The sequence below is a fragment of the Vanacampus margaritifer genome, chromosome 9 (genome assembly GCF_051991255.1).
Source record: "Vanacampus margaritifer isolate UIUO_Vmar chromosome 9, RoL_Vmar_1.0, whole genome shotgun sequence".
Lineage (NCBI taxonomy): Eukaryota > Metazoa > Chordata > Actinopteri > Syngnathiformes > Syngnathidae > Vanacampus > Vanacampus margaritifer.
This window is the reverse complement of record NC_135440.1, coordinates 5,840,578-5,864,420: the sequence shown is the minus strand read 5'-3', so window position 1 is coordinate 5,864,420 and position 23,843 is coordinate 5,840,578. Positions and strand designations below refer to the sequence as shown.

Sequence of the window (23,843 nt, the reverse complement as noted above, 5' to 3'; positions counted from 1 at the left end):
TTCAAAAAGCGCCACTGCATTCTTTCTCAGTTTCTTTTTTTGAATCAACATTTAATAGCAAACAATTCAGAGGAAATGAGCATCATATCTCCATCAAGCAACCAGTTTCATAATAATAGTGGACAAGTGACCTACAGGCCTGTAGGACCTCCATATCTTTATCCATGCCTGCCCTGAATGTGGTCTGCCACCAAAAAAAGGCCCGAGGGCCCGTACTCCACCTCAGAGCGATGTCTAATCTGGTTACCTCGGCAACAGTAGGGATTAGGAGAATGATGAGGGAGGGGCTTTTGTAACGAGACTGGTCATATGCATAATTCATGTAAACGAGCAAAGGAAGGAGGGGCGCAGGAGTAGCTGAGGGTTGATGAGCTTTTCTCCAATAGATGAGCGAGACACACAAACATGAGCGTGATTCACAACTATCACTAAAACCTAAACATAACCACTTCTCATTACAATGTTAATGACGTACCTAGACACACCCACATCCATTCACCATTTCCAATCAAACCTTGATTTTATGGTCATGCAAATTCAGAATTGGGTTTCTTCCTCAAGAGTGCGTTCAAAGAAAACATTACAGGTCCATACTCATATTTATTGTGAAATGCTTTATAGAATCAGTGGAGCAAGAATAATGTGAAGCGGTGGCAGCCGTGTGTTAATACTACACTGCGGTGTTGGAGAACAATCATCCAATAAAATGGCAGCGGGTCAGTTCGATAGTATTAGTCACTCACTCATGAGCAGACGTCTTGAATCACAATATTATGGCTGCATTTTCACTGTGACTCAACAGCGTGAATAAAGTGACTGTTAAAAAGAAAAAAAAGAGAAAAAAATGTCTGTCTGTATTAGTGTATTTGTGTATTCACTTGCTTATGTAGCTTCTCAGTGGACATGACAAACGTGTCGCCCCTTCAGTGTCTGCTACACCAAGACGCTCCCAGCGCCCCGGCTAAACATACACATACACACATATCCTGCCACCTCTTCACCCTCACCCTCCTCCTAGTGCCCCCACCCCACGCATAATCAGCACCCGCCCACCCTGCTCTCCCTGCCAGAGCACCCATGTCCAAAGCAAGCACAACAGATCAACAACTTGGCATGCAGATCATGTCAGGGATAAATTATGCGCAGCGTGTCAGCCTCATACGTGGGCTCTCGGCTGGCTGTCCGTGACATGTGTCAGGGTGCCCCTGTGTCTCCGTTGCGCGACGCTAATGACGTGATGCTGGGTTAGCCTCCCATGCACCCCGCCCCATCTTCCCGCCTGCCCCAGCAACCCCGTCGCCCACTCCTCTAACACCCTCTACCCATCACCAGGCGACAAGACGGCGTGTCACCTCCAGAGGGGTCTGAAGGGGGAAAAAAATGTTTTATAGGAATCAAGATGGTCAATAATAATAGCTAGTCTGGTGTGTAAGACCACTGACTTTTTGGCTACAAACATATAGCAACCGGGTTCAAATATCTTTCAAGGCTCGAAATAAGCGGTTTCGCATCGCATTTCCAGGTCAAGATTTGGATTTTGCGCCTCATTAAACCACATTGAATAGCAAAACTGAGAATCACAGAACTGCAGAGAATTTCCCAAAAAGCTTTGCTAAACTGGACACATGCATGTTAAGGTAGCCGCAATGCGCTTATATCACCTACAATTACAGTTGACCATCGAGGCAAACTCAGTGCTACTTACGCCACACCTGGCTAGCTAGCAAGCTACACCGGCTACTAGTGTGGCTAAACATGATGCAGATTCGCTCCTGAGTCAGTAATCATCCCCTCCAAGGCGGTGAATAAAATACTTTTGTTCCTACAAGTATCATTCTCACAAAGGAGTGACAAGGACAAATGTTGAAGCCATGCTAATTGCTAAGGTACTGACACGGTCGGCTAACATGTTTAATGCTGAAATTAAGTGCTTGGGGTGATTGACTCCACTCCAGACATCTGGCTGGAACTGCGTTAAAGTGGAGAACATCCAACTTTGAACAGCAAAATAGCAGGCAAATTAAGTGTTTGCACTTTGGAGAGAAAGCTTACTTGTTAAACAGAACCGGAAACAGAAATAAATTATGCTACGCTACGGCGTACGTCAGCCAGGAGGAATGGCCTAATCTTAAAAATCTATTAATAAGTGGTTTGGAAAATGAAAGAATGGATGAATAATATACAGAGTCTCGAGTTTGTATTTTGAGGTCTGAACGATTAATGTTCTCAAATGACACTACAGTACGTCTTCATTTTTATTTGATCAATTTAGCTTTGCTTCTAGACAAGAATATATAGTTTGCTGTTATGTATAATGTTAATTTAAGAAATAAAAACACTTTATTATATAAAAAATAAAACCAATTGTTTATTTGTTATATTGTCATATTCTTATTGTTAAACCCTTGCCTCAGGTCCCTGTGATTAATGTGCAGAAAAGTAAAAATAAAAATTTTAAATTATTAAGATGCTCCTCAAATGAAGTCATTGAGTCACAAAACTGTTCTTCAAACGAAAAAAAAAAACCTATTTTAAGCCTTGTCTTTTAATATCTATGTCTGCAAATATTAGCTCTGTGTAGCATATAAAACATCCTATTTGAGATCTTTTTTTAAAACAATTTACTTGGTTACCCTTTTTTCATCACTATCCCCTGCCCTTAAAAATCTCACTTTTTTCCCTCCTCAAGATGGTGCGTTATTTATTTATTTACTTCATGTAGTCTTTGTATGCAAATCCTGTCTGACTTGTCTGAATTATGTGTGTCTGTCCGGGAGCCTCTGTGATTCGGAGTGACTGAGGATTGCACACACGGTGATTGCATCCACTGGGCCTACTCTGAGCCTTGCATAAGTAATTGAGATGTCAGTATGTGTTCTCATATTCCCGCAACAAAACTGTAGGAAAACATGCACTGTTGAAGGTCATTTGAATAATTCCTTAATGGAAGGCAGGCTTTGTTTTTCTGAATGCATGAAAAAGCAAATGTCAATGATCAAAATCAAGCTGTGTCATATCTCATAGAGGCAGCACTGATTCCTGGAGCACTTCACCCTCCATCTCCTTCTCTTTTGCTCAGAAAAGATAGATAAGGGAGAAGTGTCTTTGTGCATATCAAACACAACACAAGCCACTATTTCTCTAGGGCCTTTTTGAAACACAAATTGGTTTGGAGACATTTTCCATGTTGACCTCTTTGATTTGAAATAGGAAATGACAGGGAAATGGTAGTTCTCATATTCAAATATAATCCTGAGAGGTCACTGACGGAAAAGCACATTCAGTATACACGCTGAATAATACAAAAGCTTATGAATCTTTGAAATAAAGATGATTGCAAGCTATAGACATCTCCTCAGATCAAGTACTTCCACTTTTATACACAATGTTAGGTTAATTTTACACAGCATGTTGTGTAACATAGTACATTTTGTAGAGTAAAATTTACTCTAAACACAGTCTATATGGTCCCACTCTAAACAGAGTAAAATTTACACTTGGAAGAGAGTAAACAATTTTTTAAGTCATCCAGGCAGGAAAGAACCCACAACCCTTTGGATAGAAACGAACAGTAGGAGTGGCATAGCTCAGGTGAGTTTTTTTTTTTTTTTACAAACTAGTAAAATTCCGTCAAAATCTTTCTTAGCAAAACTTGCTTAGAATTTCTGAGTGAACCATTTTTAATTGTTTCATGGGATAGGCAATTTCTCTCGTACACACTAAAAATACTTTAAATAAAATTTACTCTGAATATTTTACTCTCTTTCAAGTGTAAATTTTACTCTGTTAAGAGTGGGGACATACGTATAGACTCTGTTTAGAGTAAAATTTACTCTACAGAATTTATTGTTTTTATTTGTTCATTTTTCCATTCGGACAATCATAAAGACAATTTACAACATTCACTTTTCACATACAAATATATCCGGGGGGAAAAAAAGGGCTGACGGGATGAAGCCGAAGATACTTTTTCCTTACTATAATTCCGATAATACACACTACACAATGTTTGTCCAACCTTGGATGGCAATATGCACCTCAATTCTCACCCACGACCTGATCAGAACTAATGCCGCTTAAATGATCTCTGACATCCATAAGCCTGAAAAACATTGCTCAGTCAAAACAGCTCTCCCACTCAAACATCACACCATCCAGAAAAACTGCAGCCTGTCCATCAAATAAAAAAAAATGTCATCACACAGGCTGCTGTTATTGTTACATCAGCCTTGGCATCACATAATTACATGATAGTTATTATTAAAATAAACTGTTCAATATTAATCAAATTGCTTAGGTCTTGCAGTTGTTGTAATTGCCCTACAACAACTTATGGATGAATGGCAGCAGAACAGCAGCGGCCTGGAGAAAGACAGATGAATAGATTGTAGCCAGGTAGGAGGACTGTTACTTTAGAATGATATAAAGTCCTGCAAATAAATACTCGAGTAAGAGTGTGGAAGTACCGTAAGTTAACTTATGATTGATTACTATATAAACATGAACGTCAAATAAAATAAATCAAACATGAATGCGCAAATTCAAATATTGCCAAAAATTACCACTTAATCTCAAACATAATTGATATTTTAGATATAAAATAACTAAATAAATCTGATTTTTATAAAGTAATATCAATTTGGGCAAATTCAGCCTTGAGACATGGTCTTATACTATTTGTTTCCACAAACCAATGGGCTCACCAAGCAGCGATTACAAAAACATGAACAAGGATATTAAAACAATAAATATTAAAAATTCTACACACCCTTGTTTAAATGCCAGGTTTTTGTGATGTAAAAAGATCCCAAAAAATAATTTCAAACCTTTCACCACCATTAATGTGACCCTGATTTTCTGACTTTTGTGCCTCTTGTGGCTGCGAATCACACACCGCAGTATTCTCCATTTTATTTTTGAGTCACTTTGGCGGGCTGGTAAGGACTGCCTGGTAACATTTAATTAGCGAAATGGAGCTGTAGAAACGTCACTAGAGGTTCCGTTGGACAGCTGAAATAGCAATAGCAATTATTGGCAGATTAAAATCAGTAGTGAGTGGAATGTACTGTCGCTCAGTGTAATTGAGTAAAAGTATAATTTCTTCTTAACAGGAAACTACAGCAATACCTTGAGATATGATTTTTTTTTGTGTGTGACCAAGCTTGTAAGTCGAATATGAAATCATCTTTGCACATTGCAATGAATGGACATTTGTTTCAGCCTCCTCAAAAACAACAAAACATTGTCCTAATGTGTGTTTTTAATGATAAAAATATATTCCTTTATATTGTACTTTATGAAAACATACCCACAAAAAAAAAAAGAAATCTGGGCTGTTTTCCTAACCCACTCACTGGGTAGCTGTGGATTTTGTGTAGAATGGGATACTCAACTTAACTTTATTTATAAAACACTTAAAAACAACCATGGTTGCATACCAAGTGCTGTAAATGGAATAAAAAATCTGTTATTCAGTAAACACAGGTACAACAAAATAAATAAAGTAATAAGTATCAAAAGTAGAAAAGGAAATAAGTAACTCAAATTAATATAAAATTATTAATACATGAATAATTATAAATATAAATAATTAATTAATAATAAACTTGAACCGAAGGTTGCGTTAATTATAGTGACGCAGCATATTAGGTTGAAGATTGTAATTGGGCAGGCAGAAGAGCTGAAGCTGGTCACCAGTTTGGACAGTTTTGTTGGATACTGAAGTTGAAGTAAATTTAATGTAACATTTTGAGAAAACTGCCAAATTTATCATAAGAGTGACTTGCTGTGGCGACCCCTGACAGGGGAAAATTGCATCTTCTTATTAGAAAAAGCTGGTAATGAAATAGCATTGCTTTGAAAAGAAAAGCTTTACTGATAACCTAATAGCCCATTTCTAGGTAGCTTTAACACATTAGTGTGGGTACTTTTTTTTAACCCCTGGATAGATCAAAATCTTGACCCATATGCTGTGTCAAATCTTCAAATCATTGCACTGGGTTAGTTATTTCAGCCAGTTTGGCTTACTTTTAATCCAACGGTTTTAAGTGTACAATGGTGTCATAATTAAATAAAGCTAAAAAGTATTTAACGGTTTTTGACACACTTTCTCCTTCAATGAATATTGTATTGCTGCTTGTTCTGGTGTGTGTGTCTTGGCTACTTGAGGGCAATATCAGATAGATATAAGGATACAGTGCTCAACTGCTCAGTACGGCATTAGCATTTATTGTTTTTTGCAGAGTAAATATATGCCTGTGAGTAGGGATGTCCCGATCCAATCACGTGATCGGAAATCAGGTGACTCAATCGGAATCGGACGTTTTCTCCTGATCAGGACTCGGATAAATATATGAGGTTATTTTTTTGTATAATTTTTTTATTAGATCTGGAATTGCGCGGTGGCACAGAGTGAGTCTTCATTTTTCCACATTAGCGTGGCATGGCGTCACTTTGCTACAGTGACACTATTTGCATAATGCCATCGAGCGGCAGGGCTAAATAAGGAAATTTCGCCGAGGTATTTGGAAGTAGATGATAATAAGTTATTATCATCTTAAATGTGTAAAGCGGAGATGGTGCGACTTGCACTGTTTGCAATGTGAGCATTTCGTGTGGCGGAAAGGAAATACGGCAGATGCGTTGCACGCTTCCCCGCTGCTGTGCTGCACTTCACTGCCGGGCAGTCCCGCCGCCATCAGGCGCTTCCTCCCCTTTGATGCAACTGGGGTGCCTGCCGGGACTCTGCAGTAGCGTCGAAGGGACTCCGGTGCCTAGCCTAGCTTAGCATAGCGTGAATCTGTAGGGTCCGACGTCCTTCGCAGGGTCGACAAAGCCTGGTGTGAATTCAGACCAGTCAGGATATGGTAAGATTAAATAGATTTTGTTTGCTTGCTCTTCAAATGTAGCCTTGTGTTTGTTGTGAAGTTGGCTCGTTTTAACGCTTTAAAACGGCTACAGTCTGTTCTCAAAAATAAAGTTCTTGTGAAAAATTAACATGATAACATGTTAATAATAGACCTTTGAGTAACTCATAGTGTGCCAAAAAAGGGTGTTTAAATGTTTTACATAGTTTAATTAACCACTGCTCCACTTACCATATAAAAGGTTTGTGGTAGTTTTCTAAAATTAATTAATTAATTGATTAATCAATTCATTATTATTTAAAATGCCGATGTATTGGCTTGGAACTCGGAATCGGACGATTTGAAAATGAGGTGACTCGGGTCCAAAAAAGTGTGATCAGGACATCCCTACCTGTGAGTATGTTAATAATAATAATAATCTGTCTATATGTATTGCTGCACTGTTTGTGTTAAAGATCCATTGTTGCCAGCAGTGATTCTCAATAATAAGCAGAAGAATAAAAAAAATATTTTTTTAATTGCCATCAAATTCTTGCTAAATTAAGGAAAAAATATATATTGGGATATATAGGTGTTTTTTTAAATTATTTTTCAGTTTTTTTGAAAAAGTGATGTACAAAAGTATCAATAATTTTGGTACTTCGGGTATCTGTGACTACTCAGGAGTTGAGTGCGACCACTGGTATCTGTCTGGAGAGAGAGAGAGAGAGAGAGAGAGAGAGAGAGAGAGAGAGAGAGAGAGAGAGAAAGAGAGAGAGAGAGAGAGAGAGAGAGAGCGTTATAGATTTAAAATGTTTGCTGTATTTTGTGTATTTTAGCATCCTGAAGATGATTCCAGCATGCATTTCTTTGTGAGCATGCGAGAGAGAAAAAACATCCCAAAAACATCAAACATCCCTAAAATTGGTGACTTCGGGAGTTAATTTTTCAGTTGCCCACTAAGCTGGCGTCTAACAAGATTTGATCTTGTCTTGCATAATGACCTTTCGACCTCCAAGTTTTGTGTGATTTTTGATATGTATTTGACGTCTTAACTTTAGAAGCATTCAGCTATGGAGGTTCCATTTCGTGGTGTTAGAATGAGCATTATTAAAACAAATGAACAGTTTTCAATGCTATTTCAATTCTATAATTAATAACGCCTATTACAGTATTGAATGTTAACTCTCAAATAAGGATCTGTTGTGGTGAAACTTGAAGAGTATTATGATTTCAGTGTTTAATGGTTGACGCTTTGGAAGCTTTTATTACAAAAATGAAAACATTCAAGTTAATTGAAACACTGTTAAAACAAGTGCGGTAGATCCAAAGACACTATTTTGTATTATTATTTTTGCCTCCAAAACAGCGACGCGCCCCTCTCTAGTGTCTCCTGCACATTTTACAGAGCGAGGCTTGGCAACATAATTGAATCAAGTCCACAAGCTGACTTAAATCAACACAAAAATAGACTGAGGCAGGTAGAACATGTGAATACTGATAACTTCTCCCAGAATGCAATTTCCACAATGAAGCATATCACGAGCCAAACAGATTTCCCAGACTTGAGTTTCCGATCCAGAACAAAGTCTCTTAGCCGTTGTTGCGCTCTTTGTTGATTCTCTGTCAGACATTGTTTGTTTGGTTTGAAGCATTTTGGAAGGGTATTAAACTGTATCGGGGTTCTGTGCAAAGTTGGAGGTTTTACAGACTGCACACATGCAGCGAGATGCTCAGTGGGAGCTTTTTTTCTTTGTTTCATCGTGACAATGATCATCACGCCGTTATCATATGCACGCCAGAAGCAAGAGCATATGAAACCAAAGGAAAAGACTTTGAAAAACAGAAGGGCGTATGTCTGTTTCTCAGAGCAAAAGTACGCTGACGATAATGCGCACCTTGAAGCTTCAGAGCCTCGGAGAAAAGAGCCGGCACGAATTAACATGCCCTCTGTGGTTCACCTTCACATTTGAGTGACACATCTTGTGCATTATCTTGACCAGATTACATGGCTCTTTGGGTCCAATAACATTCTGAATAGTAGCGTTGAATCCTACCTGGATTCTTTCTAGGAAGAGTCACACCTAAAGGGACTACATCTCCCTCCACGTGTTCTCACCACACTCGCTAGTTTTGTTATTGTGTTTGTGCCCTCTGTCCCCACCCAGCGCTGTCTGCGGTACATAATGCTCACGGCCCTGTGAGGAAGCCGGCATTTGCTTCAACAAAACCTTGAGGAAAGCCCCAGCAATCCTCAGGGCTCACGTTCAGCAGCGCCCAAAACACAAAAGCTATGCAAATCTTCCCAGGCTGCGTTATCTACTCGCCGTTTCCGCTAGCACCGCGGGAACCTGCATTGTGCCACGCACGGCGATTATCGCATGTAATTTACATAGAATACGCATAGGAAACACTGCGCTGATCTCAAACAAAGCAAAGAAGAGCAGCTATCTGACGCCACAGCAAAATGATAGCTTTAGCTGTGGTGCATTAAACCTGCAAAGGTTTTGCAGTCAACACTATCTCCTACAAATGTTGCTTGTTTATCTGTCTTATTTGTTTTAGAACCCAACTGAAGCGGCGCTTTTTTTAGGAAGCAGAATCCTTCAACCAGGCTAATCTGCCCTCTTCCTGTGTTTCCTTTGTCACGGAATCCATGTATCAACACAGTGAGGTGAAGCCCCATCGAGGAGGTGTGTAATTGCACAAAGACCCTCACGCTAAAACAGCTGGAGTAGTTAGTGTATGTGTGTGTGTGACTGCGCCAATGTGAGACAAGTTGTGAATGTGAGAAATGGAGTCATAACACTGCAGGTTACTTTCAATCATATAAAGGCTGCCAACTGTAAGCACTCTATCAGAAACCTGAGACATGAGGGTGAGATGAGAGATCAAATTCCTGATCCAGACGCTTTACCTACGAGCATGCTGCCAGAAGAAAACCTCAAAACTTACACTAGGTCACTGGGAGGTCAGTGTTCCGAATAATTCCTGTTCCGCTCTCTCTTAAGCTGAATGCTGAAGTCACTGCTATACATAAAAAACAGCAACAACCCTGTACATCAAAAGGTGAAATGCAAGATAGATGCTTATATAAGAGGGATATTGCATTGTAGATAGGGGTGACAGGCGATTACATTTTTTAATCGTAATTAATCGCATGACTTAAATAGTTAAATTCGTGATTAACTATTTAAGTCATGCGATTAATCAGAAATTTTACATCTGTTCTAAATGTACATTAAAATGTACAATAGTTTTCATACTCTTGTTAACATGGAAGTGGGAAAAAATGTTAAACTAATAGAAATATGGCTTTTATCTTTTAGTCATTGATAGTCATTTCATAATAATTCATAAAATTGAGTTAAAACTAAAAAGATGTACTGTACTGTAAAAAAAACAAGTGTGAGATTGATTTGTGTTGAGGTCATTTTTCTGCCATTTGCATTTGTAAGTCATTGGCGACAGCTCAGTGCATTTTATTTTCATATTAAGAGCTATCTAATCTTTAACATGAAGTAACTTGTGCACATTTTTAAAATTGTAAAATACAACTTGACTCTAGTCTCCACAAATATATGCATTATTATTACATTTATTACTGCTAAATTTTGACATGGACGTGTCTGGTGTGTTGCGACTGGAATTCCCCCAGTGCAGGCTTTCCAAGTAAGGGGCGGTCATCAATTGCGCATACATTTTTTTTGTGGCTTTAAAGGAACTTTAAATGAACTCAAAATTAACGCATTAATTTTGACACCCCTAATTATGCGGGAATTTTCTAGTTGCAGATGCTATACTCTAGATTCTAGTTTGTTTCATGATAAAGGTGGCATGAGAAACGTGTGTGCAGCTGCGCATATTTTAGAATTTGTCTCAAAACTCACTTATTCAAAACTGACTCATTTACTTGTTTATTCTCCAACTGTTTTTGTATTTTACTCACTTTGACCAACGCATCAGATGTTGAGTTTAAGATGTATTTCAGTATCATGTGAATTTTGATCTTATTTTGAACAGGACTGCTTGTCCTTATTGAGGGTCATCCTAACTGACAATGGGTTTGAGATGTGGCACACCTTGGACTTGTCATCAGTCAATCGCAGGGCACAAACAACTATTCACACTCATATTCACAACTATGGACAGTTTCGAGTTTTTCTCGCATTCCGATTTACGTTATTGTAAATTTGTTGCCAAATGCACAATTGTACTCTATTTGATCAGAATAGATTCATAAGAATGCCTACTTATTTAAACAGAATTCGGATTGAAACACCAAAAAAAAAAACAGTTGCATAAAAACAAACAAATGTAAACACCCACAGTAAGTCTTTGGTGGTAACCCTATTCATTATCAGTTTTTGCCAACAACTCTTGAGTGTTGTTTGAAACACCAAATAAACGTATCAGTAGTTATGTATCTGATTCTTAATTTTATGACTGCACAAAATCATATTAAAGTGAGCAAAAAACAAACAAAAACAGCGTTTTCGGTCTCATAAAAAAAAATGTTGTTGTTTATTAGTTGGTTCCGCGTCACCAGTCAATATGTTGACGATGTCAAGCAAAAGAGACACTCATCTGATGGGATCTTAGGCTAAAGTACACTGCTGTCATTAATAAATAAAACAGTGGCTCTTCAGAGCAGGCCCTCCGAAAGGCCAGTCACAAGCTGAGCATGAGTTTCTGCACACAATTGGCACTCTGACTAGCTAAGCTTATCATTGCTTTCATCTTCATCATTATTACAATCATTGGTGGTATGATGCAGCTCTATCATCAGTTATTTTTCTCTTAAACGCTGTAAAGAGAAAAATAGATGTATTGCACAACAAATAGCAAGAGCATTTGGGAAGAATTGAACATGTGAAAAAGCGGGTGGAAAAATGTATTACGCTGGGCTAGGACTTGATTTTGCTGTGATTGCTTTAATGTGCAGCAAAGAGGATGCTACTGAGCATTTTAAAATACATACGGAACTTGACGCACCATTACGGCAAATAAATACACAACCACAAACGTATGACTGTTAACAACGGCTTTGGGGTTTATTTTACAATTGAGAAAGAAAAGAAACAATCTAACCGGCGCTAAAAACATTTCTTTGTTGTTTTTTTTTTTACAATATTGTTGATAAAACATTGAAATGTATAGTCATTGTGCATCGCTTATTTGTTTTCCACACCATTTCATGCATCAAACCGGATGCAAGTATAATTAAAATCATTTCTGTAAACCAAGCCAAAGAAGCTGAATTTGTATTTTCTTTAAAAAAGGACTTTGTAACTCTACAGTATATATCTATGTACACAATCTTTTTTTTTTTCCAAATCATTTTAGTATATAAAATGACAATATAAAAGTTAGAGAATGCACACACCTTAAGATACAAAGACTGCAGAGTCATTTCAAATGATGAGATATGTCTTATGGGAGTACTGACATTTTACTGGTAATCATTTACAACTGTTCTCTTGACAGCTGAAAGCAACACCGGTAAAAAGAGGAAAAGTAAAAAAAGAAACAATCATAGTAAGTAAATTTAACAATAGGTGATACTTCACAACAAGGAAAAGTTTTTTTGTTTTGTTTTTTTGAGCAAACTTGCATAAAATGGCCACTTTTGACTCACTGGAAGCAGCATTTTAGTTGTTCCAAATGTTCATATAATCTTTTTAATACAATAAAGCAGGCCATTCTTCTTCAAAACGTTTCAATAAAGAAACCCATAATTATTGTTCTTTTTACAAACGCAAAATTCAAAAGTCTAAGGTGCTACTTCAGTCTTTCGGGGTATCTTTAATCATTTTTGGTGTATACATTTAATTTTCTTCTTCACATCAAGTATAGTACATAATTCCATTCTTCCAATGCATTTTTTACTTTTATCATTGACACAGTAGTTGTGTTTTTGCCATGAGAATATTTAAATCATAGTTTAAACTTGATTCACTAAAATACATGCACAGATAAGACAAACAGCATATAAATATCTTACGAAATAAGTATTTAAAAAAAAAAGAAAAAGAAGAAAAGTTTGGCAAAACAAATATCAACATGGTCCAGTCAGGCATTCATTACAACAGAAAATAGTTTTTTTTTCTTCCTTTTTCTGTTGGCTCAGTTCGGCCCAGTGCAGTAACTGTGAACAATTTTGTTTTAGTGCAATGAAATTCTAGTCAGTCAATGTCTCTTCTCAATGACACCCTCCTTAAACGGACTCCATTTTGTCTAGTTTCTCCAAAGCTGTAACAAACACCAGGTGGTCCTCAGGAGACTTGCCATGGGTTTTACTGAGGTGCAACTTGACTGCGTGTTTGCTGACGAATGTCCGATTGCAAAGTCTACACTGGTACACGGAGCCAATGTCGTCCTCTGACGTAGTCAGGGCTGACAAGGAACTGCCGAATGTCATTTTGTCCGTGATCACCTTTGAGGCAGCCTGCTGCTCCCGAAGGTGTTCAGTTGACAGTTTGGACAGGTCCTTCAAGCTGAATCCCAAGTGAGACTCCAGGTGGCCGATATAGGAGGAGGGAGTCCTGAACTGGGAAGCGCAGTCACCACAGAGGAACACGGGCTGGCACGAGTCCATGTTTTTGAGAAACTTGGTGCCACCAGTCCGTCTCAGCTGGTACTTGACATTAGCTAGCCAGTGGGATATTGTGGTCATGGAGAGGCCTGTGAATTTACAGATGTGAACCCTTTCCTGAGGGCCCAGGTCAGTCATTGCGTAGCGGCCTTCCGTGGTCTCCCGTAAGCTGGAGGCAAACTGTGCCTGCAAGATAAGGAGGTGTTGGGGATTCCAGTTGGATTGCCTGCCTTTTCTCTTCTGCACTGGGGAGAGATCCTCAAGCGCATCCTCAAATGCGCTCCCATCAGCATCTGATTTCTCTGAGATCGAGGAGGGCGTTGACGATTTGGGAGTCAGTCTCCCAGTGAGGTTTTTTACCATATCAGAGATGTCCATTAGAGCATTCTCTCTCAAAGGAGAGGAAACTGTTTCAGGCATGCTAATAATAGGTTTGTTACCATTTACAATATTGTTGACCACACTACTGCTGCTGTTATTGTTACTATTACTGTTATTGGTAGAGCTAGACTTGTTTTTACTCAGGTCTATGGGCTGGTCATTGTTTTCATACAAAGGAAAGTGGTTGATGGGCTCAGCGGTTTTGCCCTGAGGTGTTGGGTTGAAGGCTGGCTTATCCATCATGCTGTTACTGATTTTGTAAAGCATGGACAGCGGGTCTGCTGCTGGGCTGACTGCTTTGGAGGCCTTACCCAGGTGTGTGTTCATGATTGACTGGAGTGCACTGAGAGGACTGATAAAAGGACTTTCTGGTGAGTGATCAGTAATGATGCCGAGACTGTTGCCGTTAGTCACCGGCGATTGGCACACCTCGGGTCCATTCTTTGAACTGTGGTTGTAGACATCCACAAGACTTTCTTTAGGCTCTTTCTTGCAGATAAGCTCGGATTCTACACTACCCGGAGTGGTACTTCTCATTCCAGATGCTTTATCTGCAATCAGGTCATTTGGAGAAGGTAGCTCTCTTTGCTCCCTCAGTGCAGGAGAAGGGGACTTCATTGACGAAGGCGGTCGGATTCGCTCCACGCTTACCATCTTCTCCTCCTTTTCTTTCTTTACAGCAGCAGCTTTCCCTGTCACTTTCTCTACCAGCTCCTCCATGGCAGTGACATTGCTCCTGAGCGGAGTAGGAGAAGAAGGGCTCCGAGGCGAGTGGATGACTGAATTGGAGTCACTCACAAGCCCACGAAGCCCACTGTTAAACATTGGCTGCATCTGGACACTCTGGACGGTCGGGGGCAGAACAGTAGTCGAGCTCTTTATAGCACCTTGCAGCTGATAAGCAGCATGAATGCTTGGATATCCACCCCAAGTGGGAGTGCCTGTCTGAGCTTTGCTAATGGCGCTTGACACTGTGTTTTCAAGGGATTTAAGGATATCTAGACCTTCTTTAGGAGTTTCCTCCAGATCTTCTTCTCTAAGATATTTATACGATGTGGTGTCAGTCTCAACTTTCTCACCGGAGTCATCTCTCTCTTCCTTAATTTTTTTCTCCACTGGCTCCCCACTCTCAACTTTCTCATCCTCACTCACTTCCCTCTTTTCCTCTGAGCCTGAGGAGAGGGCAGGGGACACTGGCTGAGACTTAATACTACCAGGTACAGGGAGTCTGGTGGTAGTAGGCGGCAGTGGGATAGACTGAATCTTCTCTTCCACCACAGGATCAAACACCAGTTGTTTCCCCTTCTTGGATGCAGAATTTGTGACCTTCAAAAAGTGACCTGTGACCATCATGTGGGCAGTAAGCTGTTGCAGCGTATCATGAGAGCTTCCACACTCCATGCATTTCAGGATCTGAGCTTTTCGTGCTTCAAACTGCCATGTGTAGCTGGCACCATTCTGGTAGCCATACCGGTTGTTTGCTGTTACATAGGGATTAGCTGCTGATTTTGCATCTTTGCTAATATCACCAAGTGATAAATTGCCTCCCCCGCCACCAGTATGAACAGACTCTGGAGAGCAAGGGGAAATGATAGTATCTTGCATTGCTCGTTTTTTGGTGGATGAGGGTACCAATTTAGTGGCCAAGGCTGGCACTGGTTCTTTGAGAGGCACTTTCTGGTAATGCTTGGTCTTGATCATATGAACACTGAGATCCTGCAGAGATTCAAACGAGTGGCCACAGTACATGCACTTCAGCACCTTCTGAGCGTCCTCTTTGCCTTCCATCTCCATCAGGGAGCGTTTGCGGGGTTTGGACCAGCGCTTTCCCCGATCCTCCTCTTTGTCCTTATTGTCATCTCGATAGTGGCCTGTCTCATTCATATGGACTGTCAAACCGACCAGCGTGTCATAGGCAGCGCTGCAATCTTTACAGCGGAATTTGCTTGCACCAGTGAAGACAGAGCCATACAGCTTATTGTTTTGGCGGTAGAGCTGCACTGTGCTGAAAAGGCTAGGTTCTGGTAAAAGATGGTAGGGGGTCTGCTGAAGAGTCTTTGCAAGTGCTGCCTGGTGCCAGTCATAGGCCACACCACTGCCGTTATTAGTCCCGCCACTACTGCTCCCGCTGCTGCTGGTTGCATTCTGGATGCTACCAGAGCTAGCTGCTGTGCCATTCGTGTTAACAGTTGTGGTTCCTGTGTGGCTGACAGCGGTGCTGGAGCCCCTGCCGTTGTGATGACTGGTGACTATGTTGACCCCGTTGCTCTTGTTTGTGGTTGTCGTTGTTGCTGTAGAAACCGGGGCAGAGGAGGCAGCTTCTGAAGTGATGAGGGTACTGTTTACACTGCTAGCTGCAGCAGACTTGGATTTCATGATATCCATTGTAATGCTGGACCAAGAGGCATCTGAAATGAGGTTTGCATAGACGGCTTTCATCTGAGCCAAGCTGTCTTGGAAAGATAGGCCATTGTTGGGTGAGAAGGGCAAGGGTGTACCTTCCTTCTCGTGACCGTCTCGAGAGGAGGTACTTTTGAAGTCTGTAAGTCTGTCACTGGCGTCGCTAAGCGGGGACCCGTAGCCGGCATCAGGGTTGGTGCCATTGCTGAGGGGAGAGTCTCTGTAACTAAGTGCTTGGCCTCCTTCTACATCCTCCTCTTCCTCGTTGCACAGAAATTCAGTGTCCTGGCCGTCTAATGAGAGGCCGTCATCCTGGAGGTGCTCTTCCTCCTCTTGAGTGGGCGCCTTAAGTTCATCTTCAGGCATGTACGCTGTAGCACAGACAGAAGACACAGATTGGAGAAAGGAAATTAGATAAGCAAAGTGAAATGGAATATTCATAGTACATTGAGACTGTATCAAACGTCTGCAAAAGTTTGCAACGGCATGGCTGCGTGGTAAAGGGTTTGATCCCGGACCGTTGTGACCATGTCAAAGTGACTTTGAGCAAGATACTGAACCCTCAGTTCCTCCTGTTGCTGCACTGTCAAGGTGAATGCAAAGTCAGTGCGAAGCTCTTTGAGTGCCTTAATAGGTGCAAAAGCGCTATACAAGTGAAAGACCATTCATGAAGGTAACCAAAGTTTATTTCTTGTCAGGGTTCATTCAAGGCTGCAAAGACGTTCACCAACAGTTTTTCTTGTTGCAAGGACATGTGAACATGAATGAACCCTGATGAAAAATCAATATCCGCTACCCCCGCTAACGCTCGTAAACATTTGGGGTACGGGCTTTACCTATAACTGTGACAAAAATACACAAATCTAACACTCAATAGAAATTGTAGCCTTTTCATTATGAGCAACTGCAATTGTACGTCCATGTCTCCATGTATGGCATGCATGACTTTGTATTTTACACACATGTGGTTCTGAAAGCGTGTGGTGAAAAAAGCCTCATAGGGGAAATATAAATCACCGCGCTTCTGACAGTTGTCCTTTTCCTACCAAACTCCCTATTCCTTCACACATGCCTCATGTTTCCCGGGAAATGACTGGCTGTTTGACCTTGTTAGTCAGCTGCATGCTTGGATATCCAACTCCCTTTTTTACTCTTTGTTTTTCTATTCTCTAAACTTTATTGCCTCTCAATCATCCAGTCCGTGAAGTTCAACTCCTCAAATGTTAAGATTATGCAACTGATCTGGTGAGAGGAGAAAAAAAACACTAATTGGAAGGTATTGCAGCTTTTCCTAACCCAGTCAACCAAGCTAAAGGTCACTCCCATTTGAGATAATAAGCACAGAAACTGACAAAACAATGTTATTTGGAATCAGACTGCTGCTAGTGATTGTCAAGAAGAGGATGGGGCAGACAGGCAATACATTGTAAAAATGAGCAAATATTGAAGTACATGAGCTCGCGGGCAGGGGCAAAAAGCACACTGCAAGCAACGTCAAGAATGATATTAAATGGTTTGCGGAAAACGTGAATAAAAAGTAGACATGGGGCACGGAGAAGTAGTAAGCATGAGGTGTTGGGTTTTTTAGGCGAGAAGGGGGGAGTAAGGCAACGTCAAGAATGATATTAAATGGTTTGCGGAAAACGTGAATAAAAAGTAGACATGGGGCACGGAGAAGTAGTAAGCATGAGGTGTTGAGTTTTCTAGGCGAGAAGGGGGGGGTAAGTAAAAATGGGAGAAAGAAAAAAGAGAGAGGGTGAGAGCGGCAGGGAGACAGGAAAGACAGCCCCCTAGCTTCTTCCTTTATCTCCTTCCTGCATGGTGAGATGTGTGTCCTAGATGCCAGTATCAATCTTTCCTGATGAAACAGATGTGCTGTCAGCTTCAAACGGCACGCTAACCTGTCATATCATAATCTAAGTGGACATAATACCTGATATATATACACTGGCACCATTTACTGCTGCCTGAGAGGAGATGGGTGGATGAGGTGGGGGTAGTGAGCAGCTGCACCATGCTCTGTGACTATGTGATGATGTGCATTTGAGCGCATCAGTTTGGGAATGCACGTTAGCCCGCACGCTCACCTTCACAATGCAGCGCATACTTAGCTGCTCTTACAGTGCAAACCAGACTCCAACCATAATATTGTCTATAAATCGAGAGTGTTCTGTGCGCTGCTGATACATCCTTCTCCAAATGAGCAACTTACCTCCCCCCTCTCCTCACCCCAATGCCTGACAGGATTTCAGTGAAATGAGAGCACTACAGGAGAACCTGGCTGTGCTTCAATCCCACTGACAGACTGAGACTGAGACAGTTTCTAAAACTCCTGAAAATCCCTAACACAGCAGATTAGCATTATGTGATGTACTCTCTACAACACATCTGCAGAGTGTCTCCTGTTCGAGTGCCTTCCCTCACCGACCTGCTTCCAGAGCATGAGGATGTCAATGCATATCAGCCATTTAATATACAATGCCTCCTGCAGAATAGCTAGCCATTCATCACCAGTCCCATTGTACAGTAGGAATAACCTAGCTGAGTCATTCATGTCAGCTGCAGTCCCAAAATAGCTAAAAACCCAATAGTTGGAAATATAAAAATCATATTGTGGGAAAGAGAAAGAGAAAAATATGTGGATGAGTGACAAAACGCAGACTGCAATAAGGAGGGGCTTCAAGCGATGAGCAGGTCGCCAGGAAACCCTTTGACGATCCCTGTCAATCAATTTCTGTCCTGCCATGTTGTCATGGAAACAACAAAGAGGGAGCTATCAAAAGCACAGAGACAAAAGAGTGGCAGAGAGAGACATCTGTAAAAATCATAGGCAGTATCCAGATTGTTTTGCAAACCATAAATGTACATTAGTGATGAAACGCTGTTAAAGTTAGCCTGAAATAAATGATCTCTGCCTTGTCTTTGAAATGCTCGTCTGACAGGATGCTAAAATCAGAATTGGCAATGAGGAGGTAAAAATATTAAGAGTTACACGTCAAACGTGTCGTTTCAATAACTGTTACTTGAAGATGTGTGATTGTAACTTGCAATCATATTAACCCCCTTCTTTTGCCCACAACTCCTCCACCGATGCACATAAGCAATGTCACAGCAGTAGGAAGGGCTGGCTACGGGTGGGCTGGGGCTGGCATCCCTGGCGGTTTGGATTGCAGCGAGGGTGATGGCTGTGAGCAGGGCCATCTGCATGGGCACCAAAGCGCTTGTCACTTTTGCTTGGGAACGTGCCGCCATCAAGGAGACAGGCGGCAGCGTGGCCAGGAGAGTGCCACGACTCACTGTCACAAACTGCAGCGATCAAGCCCCGCCACCAGCCACTCTCGCAACAACAGCAACATATTAGTATCTCACTGTATCACTCATCTACTGTCTTTGCATATGGTTCATAGGCGCTTACTAAAGCGAGGTATCAAGTATGCTGAGTAGTAGTGGTGTAACGGATCACAAAAGTCACAGTTCGGACCACGGATTTGAGTCACGGATCTGATCATTTTTCGGATCAGCAAAAAAAAATATGAGTTCGGGATAGCGTTGTGTTGCTGTTGGTTGCAACTTTAATGTCAATCAAAACTACAGTAAATAACTCCTAAACGGCTAAGCAAGTCAAGCTAGACATCAAGCCACGACGTGGGCCACCTTCAAAGTAAAAGTCTACTAAGGCTACTTGCAATGTCCTCAATGTATTATTTGGTAAACTTTATTTTAAAGTTAGCTTTAGCGTAGGCTGTGTTGAGTTGAGTATGATTCAGCTACCTTGACATGTCTGAATGGTGTCGACTGTGAATGTGCACCGTCCCCCCCCCCCACCACCAACAAACAATCCACGGAACGTGCTTGATCCGAACCGACCACGGATCAATGATGATCCGTTGAACCACTTCTGAGTAGACTTTACACCGATATGTTCGACTGGATTAAGATCGGCCGACATTTTGCATTTTTATGCAAAATCAATGATTGTAATTGCCAATCAATCAATAACATTATTGATCGGATCCACAAAAGAAGACATTACAGCAAAGACAACCTCGTTCACTTCGGGGTCGTTCTGTGCTGCAATAGTGTATATGTGAGCCTGAAAGCTAATCTATTTTTAGCCTTATCACATGTGGGAGCGGAAAAATCCTTTGCGTTGAGAGGTGGAAGTTCCGTCTGCGCGCCATCAACCATCCCACAACAAACTAATAGTGCTCGTGTAATTTTTTTTACGGGTAAAAAGTCAAAAAATTTCAAAAAACTAAACAAAAACAAAATAACTAGTTAAAGTATGTGTTACTTATTTATGGTTAAGATCTCTTTAATTCATTGGATATTTGTTTGAGGTGACTAATATTGATCTGTTGAAATTTAATCATATGAAGACCGCAGAATTTGTTAATATTATGTTTAGTTTGAATCGCTATCCATTAATTCTAGCAGAATAACTAAGGAAAGTGCAACATTGATTTACAATATTTTTGCAAATGTAGCTAATGGGAAGATAAAAAGTGTATTATTAGTGACTGATGTAAGTGACCATTTACCAGGTTTTGCCTTGTTAGAAATGGATGATAGCATAAAAATTGGAAGGACAGACTCATAAGTTAAGCAGAGTAAAATCACCAGAAGCAATTATAGCTTTGAAAGCAGAACTTATGAATCATGACTGGCAAGAAGTTTATAAAGAAGACACTAACGACTCATACAATGCATTGTTAGAAATGTTTGTTAACATGTATGACACTGACCAATCAAGGAATTTGGAGAGGGGGGGTGAAACCATGGTGAACAAGCTTGGAAAAAGAAAAATAGCCTATACTGTATAAGGAATTTATGAAATATCAAACTATGGAAAAAGAATATAGGTATAAGAAATATAAATACAGACTGACATATATTCTGAAAAAGCAAAAGATTATGACCAGTTATTGCAAAGATAAAAAAAAAAAAAAAGAAGCCATCAGGAATACTTTGAGAGCTCTAAATGAGCCGATTAAAAATGGTCAAAATCAAGACTTTCCAACATATATTGTTAAACATGATAACTCTGTTTGATATGGAGAAGATTGTTAACTAATTCAATGTTTTTGTTTGTTTTTTGTTAATGTAGGCCCAAATTTGGCATGAGGGATTGACCTGCCAAGAGATGAAGTAAAAAAGTTTGATTGTACTTTGAATAATTGCAATTGCAGGAAAAAAAAAAATCTATTGTTTCTAATTATCTTGATATGTCACTCATAAAAGAGACTCATTGTGTTATTGAACTATTTACTTAAGTATTACTTAACTTAAGTAACAAATCTTTTTCAACAGGTATTTTTTCTGATGAAATGAAAATAGCAAAAGTGATCCAGTTTATAAAAATGATGAAAAGAATATTGTGTCAAATTATAGACCGGTTTACTTGCTAACCCAATTTTCTAAAAACTTTTTTTTTTGTAGAAAGGCTTTTGTTGAAAAGTATGGTTTATTAAATGAGCACAAGTATTGTCAGTGATTGAATTTGTAGAAAAATATTGCTACAGCAATAGATAATAAAAAAAAAAAACACTTTGGGTGTATTGATTGACTTTATGTAACGCATTTGATACCATTGATCACTCATTACTCCTGCAGAAATGTGAACAATAAGGCATGAGAGGTGTTGCATTTAAATGGTTAACTATATATTTAAATAATAGGTTTCAATATGTAAAAATTAATAATACTGAATCACAAGTGAGAAGTGTAACCTGTGGTATTCCACAATGTTCGTATTGGGACCTTTATAATTTATTTAAATGATGATACAAATTTAGTATGTTCAGGAGCAAACATTCAACTAATAAAACTGTGTTGGAAGCCATAGGTAGAAAATACTAAACATACCAGTAAATTAGCTAAATCAGTGTTCTTTATGAAGTAAAGTATTTCCTAAATAAGAACGGTCTTGTTATATTGTGCTCTTCTCTTGTGTTACCTCACATGTCATATTTTGCTGACATTTGGGGAAATGTATATAAAACAAATATAGTCCAAATTAATAAAAACAGAAAAAAGTGATTAGAATAATGAAAATAGTTGGCTATAAAGAATCAACTAATCAGTTATTTATAGTATTTTAAAATGCATGGATATTGTATATTTGAAAACACTGGAAATACTTTTTTCGTGCAGCAAACAATAGCCTACTTGTTTTTATTGAGAATTTCTTTAAATTAAGAGAAGGAAACTATCATTTAAGAGGTTTATTAATGTTTGAAACATGTAAAGTAAGGACCAACACAAAATACAGATGTGTTTCAGTTTTGGGTGTAAAATTGGGCAATGGACTTGATGATGCGTTGAAGCTGTGTACTTCTCTGTTGCGGTTTAAGAAAAAAATTTAATGTAAAATAATTCATGCTTATAGTGACTTTGATACTGTGAGTGTAGTAGATTATTATTATTTATTTATTTATTTGTAATTTTATGTGACTCATGGGACTGTAAGGGTAGGCATTAAAAAGCCTGGGGCCTTTTTTGGTGGACTGATTTGTTCGAAGGGATGTTTGTGTTTTCTGTGTTTTGAGCTGAAATAAACTACTCATTCATTCATTCAAACTAACTTTCATGACTAGGCGTAAATTACGTGAAGTTCCGGCCACGCACATTCAGCCAATCACAGATGCAACAAGCAGGCAGGCGTGATGAAACGAGATGTTGTTTGTCGTTTTTGAATTGATATTTCAATGCCCGTCAATTATACATGAATTTTTGCTATGGCAAAAGATGACGGTAGAGTAAATATAAAAGTTGTGTAAAAGAAATATAATGCTCCATCTTCTGATCAGTTGGTGATCGGGTATCGTTTTTTCCAAACTTGCTGATCAACCCTATTATCTTGATCACGTAAAGCCTAACGTTAAGTACTAAAATGATTTAGTAACACCATTGGATGTTATAAAAGACCCCTTGAAAAACATAATGCACAAATGGATTGACACACTATAAAGCTTCAAAGTAGGTTCTCATGTCCCATGTGATAAAATATTGAACAAAAACCTAAATGGCTATAAGAGGCTAGAAAAAATAAGTGGCTTTTCTCAACTGCCTCATTTTATTATTATGATTATTACAACAAAAAAAAAGTTCTTAAAAAGAGCAGAATGGGGAAGAGAGCATGCAGTCCAGCCGTGCAGAAAGGACAGACAGTTGATTATATTTGGCAGTGAACGCCCTTCATCCTGTGTCAATAAAGTTGTGCTTCAAAGTGTGACATGGTTGACCAAAGTAGAGATCATCTTTAAAACATTCACCCCCGTACACAGTGACTTTTTTATAAAGTGATTTCTGTAAATGATACCGCATTGAATCCAAGTAGAGAACGCATCTGCATTTTGGCATGTAGTGGAGCAGCAACACATCACTCCTTTTCAAAACTTTGCTATCTCTTTCCCACCCATCTGTTTTTTTCCCCGTTTTCACCCTTCTTTGCAAAGAGTCTGCTTGGTTGTTAAATCAATAACACTCTCTGTCAGACTCGCAGAGCTTCACCATTTGGCCGCTGTCAAAGCCAAACAAACCAGATAAGAAAGGCAAAAAGGCGATGAAACAAGAGTGAAAAGACAGAGATGAAGCCAGTCATCCTCTCCTCACCAGCCCCT

At 39.7% G+C, this 23,843-nt stretch overlaps 1 protein-coding gene across 3 annotated transcripts in view; it reads right to left on the bottom strand.

The window, feature by feature from the left end:
- Positions 1–11,874: 11,874 nt before the first annotated feature.
- Positions 11,875–23,843, bottom strand: part of tshz1 (teashirt zinc finger homeobox 1) — a 45,277-nt gene continuing 33,308 nt past the window's right edge. For all 3 annotated transcript variants that reach the window (XM_077575748.1, XM_077575749.1, XM_077575747.1), the window contains exon 3: positions 11,875–16,592. In XM_077575748.1, the coding sequence (XP_077431874.1) occupies positions 13,063–16,592 (3,530 nt within the window). In that variant the 3' untranslated portion in view covers positions 11,875–13,062. The remainder of the gene's footprint in view (positions 16,593–23,843) is intronic.